General features: G+C 63.3%; 1 protein-coding gene across 1 annotated transcript in view; it reads left to right on the top strand.

The window, feature by feature from the left end:
• Positions 1 to 1,290: 1,290 nt before the first annotated feature.
• Positions 1,291 to 6,295, top strand: part of FSCN1 (fascin actin-bundling protein 1) — a 14,300-nt gene continuing 9,295 nt past the window's right edge. Inside the window, exon 1 of the mRNA XM_017886352.1 lies at positions 1,291 to 2,247. Within this exon, the coding sequence (XP_017741841.1) occupies positions 1,416 to 2,247 (832 nt within the window). The 5' untranslated portion in view covers positions 1,291 to 1,415. The remainder of the gene's footprint in view (positions 2,248 to 6,295) is intronic.

Here is a 6,295-nt window from a genome sequence, read left to right as displayed (position 1 = left end):
GAAGCAGGATGGCAAGAAGGTGATACTATCTTCCCCCTGTTCATTGAAAGCCCCTGGCTAGGATTGCCTGAGGCAGACACAGGCTCAGACCAGCCCCAGCAATCCCAGTTTATCAGCAAGCCGGGCCTAGGACCGGGAGTTAGCTCAGTGCCCGGCCTGAGACCTTGTGGGCAGCCTGTGGTCATGCCGGCATTCCAGGGGCCTTTTGGCATGTGGGGAATGTCCAGGAAAACTCTTCAGCCTCAGTGAGGCTCAGAAAAGGGAAGTGTCCCTAGAGGGGGTGGGCGGGTGGGTGAGGGCATGGGAGGTGGTGTCTGTAGGGAATGTCCCCTTTGGGGAGGAGAACTGACAGTTGGGGTTCTGAGGATGGGGGAGCTGTAGCCAGCACCATGTCCCTCCTGTGTGACCAACTCAGAGTCCCATGAAATTGGGGCTTGGGAGGGGAAGGGACACTGGCTTGGGAACCAGAGACCTGGGCTGGCCTGGCTCACAGTCGCTGGACCTCTGTGATCTGGGTCAAAAAACAAGAACACCAATTCCTGTCCTGCCCACTCACTGCCAGGTGGGACCTGAACCCTGGCATCGCCAGCATTGGGAATGTGGGCCACTGACTCAGCCACTATCCCGGAGACCCATTTGGGCCACCTGGGGTGGGTGCCTGGGCCACAGGGAGGGGTCTGGTGGCCTTCAGGGCAGTGGCTGTGGGGCTGAAGCCTCAAGGAACCCAATCTCTGCATAGGAGGGCCAGGCTGCAGGGCCTCGGAGACAACCTAGTTGGGTGTGCTGGGGTCTGTGGGTCCCAGGTCCTGGCCTCACCGCGTCCCCACCGCGCTGTCAACTCCCAGCCTGCTTCCCTCATCTGCCTCTCGGCTCCTGAAAGGCTCTGTGCTCCAAGGCCACCTCCTCCAGGCTGCCCTCGGACCCCCACCTCCGCTCAGTACCGATCTGCACCGTGGTCTCTGGCTCTCCATCGTGACCTCAAACCTGGCTCGTCCTTGCTCCTAGCGAGGCTTGGGGTCAGGGGCGTCCGAGGTGGGGGACATCCGAGGGGGTTAGGTGGCTGGCGCGGGGAGTCGGTGTTGGGAGGGGTTGTGTCCTTAGGATGCGGCGCTGCGGGGTGGGGCGAGGACACCAGTGGGGTGAGAGCCCCGGCGGGGCAGCAGCGGGGGCCGCAGCGCCAGGTCCCTCGGCCGGGGCCCCACCCGCGCGGAGCCGGGGCGGGGCAGGGGCGGGGCCTGGTGGCGCTGACGTCACCTCGCCTATAAAGTGGCTCGGGCGCCGCGGGCTCGGCTTTGTGGAGCGCTGCGAAGGGTGCGCGCCGGCCGCGGCTGCCGAACAAAGGAGCAGGGGCGCCGCTGCGGGGACCCGCCACTCAACTCCCGGGGCCGCGCCGCGGCCTCCCGTCCACCGCCACCATGACCGCCAACGGCACAGCCGAGGCGGTGCAGATCCAGTTCGGCCTCATCAACTGCGGCAACAAGTACCTGACGGCCGAGGCGTTCGGGTTCAAGGTGAACGCGTCGGCCAGCAGCCTGAAGAAGAAGCAGATCTGGACGCTGGAGCAGCCCCCCGACGAGGCGGGCAGCGCGGCCGTGTGCCTGCGCAGCCACCTGGGCCGCTACCTGGCGGCGGACAAGGACGGCAACGTGACCTGCGAGCGAGAGGTGCCCGGTCCCGACTGCCGCTTCCTCATCGTGGCGCACGACGACGGCCGCTGGTCGCTGCAGTCCGAGGCGCACCGGCGCTACTTCGGCGGCACCGAGGACCGCCTGTCGTGCTTCGCGCAGACGGTGTCCCCCGCCGAGAAGTGGAGCGTGCACATCGCCATGCACCCGCAGGTCAACATCTACAGCGTTACCCGTAAGCGCTACGCGCACCTGAGCGCGCGGCCGGCCGACGAGATCGCTGTGGACCGCGACGTGCCCTGGGGCGTCGACTCGCTCATCACCCTCGCCTTCCAGGACCAGCGCTACAGCGTGCAGACCGCCGACCACCGCTTCCTGCGCCACGACGGGCGCTTGGTGGCGCGCCCCGAGCCGGCTACTGGCTACACGCTGGAGTTCCGCTCCGGCAAGGTGGCCTTCCGCGACTGCGAGGGTCGTTACCTGGCGCCGTCGGGGCCCAGCGGCACACTCAAGGCGGGCAAGGCCACCAAGGTGGGCAAGGACGAGCTCTTTGCCCTGGAGCAGAGCTGCGCCCAGGTCGTGCTGCAAGCGGCCAACGAGAGGAACGTGTCCACGCGCCAGGGTGAGTGGGGACGCTGCCCCCGCCTCTCCCGGTCCGTGCACAAAGCGCACCCCACCCGCGCCCCTCCAACCTCCCGCCCTTTCTCGCCCGCGGCGCCACTGCGGTCCGGAGCACTGCCCAGTGCGCCCCTGCTAGGCACGCGGGCTACCCCGCCCGGAAGGGGCGAGGGGTGGGGCTTTGCTCATCCTCGGGCACCGCTGCCCACCTCCCACCCCGGGCTGGGTGGTGGGCTCCCCTAGACTCCGCGGAGTTCCAACCGTACGTGCACCCTCCTAACCCCCCGGCCCAATCTCGACTCTCCCCACGCGCGCTGATCCCTCGGATAGGCGGCCCCAGCTCTTGGGGAGCGGGCGCTCGTCGCCCATTTCTTCATGCCCCTCCCCCCGCCGGCAGGCCTGAGGCTCGGGGGTCCGAGGCAAGGGTCGCCACTCGCAAGGGCGCGCCTCCACCCCCACCGGCAACCTTTCGCCGGCGAGATGGGGGAGGTTAGCCAGGCCTTTGATCCCGGCGGGGCTCGCCTCCACCTCCCCGTCTGCCCGGCCTTCCTCCACCTCCTCCCGCTGCCGGGCGGGGTCGGCCTCCGCTGGTGGGGGGGCGCGCGGGGTGTCTGCCCTTCCCCCCAGCCCCTCCTCCCGCGTGTGCCCCGCGCTCGAGGCCGCGGCCTTTGTGAGCAGGGGGGCGGGTCGCCTCGACTTGGTTCTCCCTCGCCCCCTTTGTCCTGCTCCATCTCTGCGGATGGGAAAACCAGATGCGGCGGGGCGGGGGAGGGGATAGGCTTTTGCGGGTCACCCCTGCAGAGAAGCCCCCCGCGCCGCCCCCGGGCCCAGAGCTCGGGTCCACAGGTTCCCCAGGAGGCCGTCTCCCTCTTCGCGCCGCGGCCCGGGAACGGCGTGGCGCGGATGGCGGCCCTCCAGGCACCCCGCCCTTCCCCCGTCGCACGCGTCTCCGGGCCGGTGCGCTGAGCTCCGCTCTGCTGGTGACCGAGGGCGGCTTCAGCGCGAGCCAGGAGACCCCAGGCCAGCTCGCTCGGGAAGCCCCTACCCTCGGGTGAACCCATCCCTATAGCGCTCGCCGGGAACAATTGACTGCAACTCGATCCGTCCCCTCCGGGGCCTCCTGCAGGCACGGCTATTTGCGACTGTGCGCCAGAAATGGGCGCCCCCTCTTTCCCTTCTTTCTCAGATTCTCCCCCAGGGGGTTTCTCTTCCTTTTGGCGTCCTCTTCCACTCTTGGCGGAGAAGCTGTTCCTTGCTTGCAGACAGAGGCCCCGCTGGAGGGAGGGGCCTGGAGGGATCTCTTTTTCCCTGGATAGGAAGTCGGGCCCCAGGCCTTGGAGATGGCTGGACGGGACCCCAGTTTGGATCCTCATCCCTCCTCTTGGAAGGAGCCCTCCTGACGGCCCCCCTCTTGGCTGTGGGCTCTGCAGAAGAGGGAAAGAGCCCCATGGCTGTAGGGGTGAGGGCGGAGGCCTGTTTGGGGTAATGGCCATTTTGTGCCTGAGGTTTGCTACCTTAAGCCCTAGAGAGGTGAAGCTGCTTGTCTTCGGTCACACAGCAAGTGATGCACAAGTAAGCAGCATGCAGAAGTGGGTGCATTTGGTTCCAGAAACCCCTTTTACTATTTCCCACAGCTTAGGGCGGGCAGAGCTCCTCACCTGTTCAGCAGGCATTGAGCCCTACTGAGGGGAACTGCTGAGCCATGAGTGACCGAGTGGGGTGGGGTTCCCATTCTCTTGGGGACATTACAAAGGGTCAAGGAAAAGGCAGTGGGTACAGGGTATTAGATGGGTGAGTCCTTTCTGAGCAGGACATTTGAGCTGGCCTGACGGATGAATAGAAGGTGGCAGGTATCAGGGGTGTGTGTGGACCAGCGTTGTAGGCAGTGGGTTTCGCCTGTGCAAAGGCGCTATGGCAGGAAGGTACAGAGAAAGCCCAGTGTGGCTGGGAGGAAGCTTGTGAGGTTGGGGGACCCTCCATGGGTGCTTAGTGCAGGGCTATGGTCCTTGCCTTGGGGTTGCAGCCACAGCCTCCTGTGGGGAAGAAGTTGCAGAAGTAGGTGGCCTTGGCCCTGGGGGGCAGGAAGGAGCGGAGAACCTGAGGGTGTTTTTGGCGAGCCTGGGCAGATACTCCCCTCTCCTGAGAAGCTTGCTGGGGGTGTCTGGGGTGTGATTCAGGCTGATAGGGTGGGAGGAACCAGAAATTGCAGCCAGGAGAGGTGATGGTGATAGCTCAGCCTGGAGTTTAAAGGGATGTGGAACTGGGGCGGGGGGGACTTGGGGGCCGAGGCTGGGGCTCCTCTGGCCTCAGATCTTGGGGTCGTTATCTCGTTTCTATGTCAGCCAGCTCCTGGGGGGCTTTTGGGGAACTGGAGTCTGCAGGGGTGGGCATGGGGGGCGCGTCTGCAGAGGCCATTTTGGACGGGCCTGCGTGGCAAGGGGGAGGTGTCTGCTTCCGACACACATGCTGGGGAACGCCAGCCAGGAAGGGGAGGATCCGGGCTTAGCTGGCAGGGGGATGTGAATCATCTCTGCAGGCCTGCACGGGCGGGCCCGGTGGGGGCAGGGTGTTCCCCTTTGAAAAACGCTGTGACTTGCTTTTCAGCCTCAGTTTCCCCATCTGTAAAGTGTGCATTCCAGGCCTCCTCAGGCTGGCCCAGAGCTGCCCTGGGCAGGGCCTTTCAGCCCATCACACCAGAGGCTGGGTCGGCTGAGTGAGTGCTCCTTTGTCTTCTCACCACGCCCCGGGCTCCTCCCTGCTCCCCAGGATCCACACCTGATCCACACCTACCCTGGCCTCACCACACTTCCTGTCTTCTCTCACATCTGTTCGTGTCCTCTACCGCTGACCTCCTTGCATCCGGGGCTCCATGCCAGGGATAGGACCTGTCCTCCCTGCTGGCTTGGGACATGCCCTCTCCCAGCCACTCCGAGGATGGCTGACTGAGGAAGGGCTGGTCAAGCTGGGCGTTGCAGGATGTGTAAGAGTTCTCCCCATGAGGCAGGGCATTCTGAGCCCAGGGAATGGCTTGAATAAGGATGCAGAGGCATTTGAAATGGCCAGGTGGTTGCAGGAGTCGACTGGAAAGCGGAGTGGTGAGGTGAAGCCACAGAACATTCCAGGGCCCCTCTTCTAAATGAGATGGAGGGAGTGTCTGTTTTGAACAAACCAGGGGCCTCTGGGGACTGTTAAGGCCTGGGGGTGGTGATGGGGACTAGAGGGTGTGAGGCAACCAGGGGGTGCCCCTCTCAGCCACCATAGAGAGAATGGTTCAGAAGGCCAGGCACACTGGCTCTCACCTGTAATCCAAGCACTTTGGGAGGTCAAGGAGGGAGGATGGCTTCAGCCCAGGAGTTCAAGGCCAGCTTGGGCAACATGGCAAAACCCCTGTCTACAAAAAATACAAAAAATTAGCCAGGCATGGTGATGCACGCCTGTCATCCCAGCTACTTAGGAGGCCGAGATGGGAGGATTGCTTGAGCCTAGGAGTTTGAGGCTGCAGTGAGCCAAGATCATGCCTGCACTCCAGCCTGGGCAACAGAGCAAGACCCTGTCTCAAAAAATTTTTTTTGGCCGGGTGCGGTGGCTTATGTCTGTAATCCCAGCACTTTGGGAGTCCGAGGCAGGTGGATCACCTGGAGGTCGGGAGTTTGAGACCAGCCTGACCAACATGGAGAAACCCCATCTCTATTAAAAATACAAAAATTAGCCGGGTGTGGTTGGCACATGCCTGTAATCCCAGCTACTCTGGAGGCTGAGGCAGGAGAATCGCTTGAACCCGGGAGGTGGAAGTTTTGGTGAGCTGGGATTGCACCATTGCACTGCAGCCTGGGCAATAAGAGTGAAACTCCATCTCAAAAAAAAAAAAAGGAAACTTTAGGCCGGGCGCGGTGGCTCACGCCTGTAATCCCAGCTCTCAGGGAGGCAGAGGCGGGAGGATAGCTTGAGCCCAGGAGTTCGAGACCTGCCTGGGTAACACAGCGAGACCACGTTCTCCACAAAAAGGAAAAAAAAAAAAAAGGAAACTTTAAAATAAAATAATTTTTTTTTTT

The sequence above is a fragment of the Rhinopithecus bieti genome, unplaced genomic scaffold (assembly GCF_001698545.2).
Source record: "Rhinopithecus bieti isolate Rb0 unplaced genomic scaffold, ASM169854v2 scaffold_13704, whole genome shotgun sequence".
NCBI lineage: Eukaryota > Metazoa > Chordata > Mammalia > Primates > Cercopithecidae > Rhinopithecus > Rhinopithecus bieti.
The sequence above is the reverse complement of the archived record's forward strand: the minus strand, read 5'-3'. Positions and strand labels throughout refer to the sequence as shown.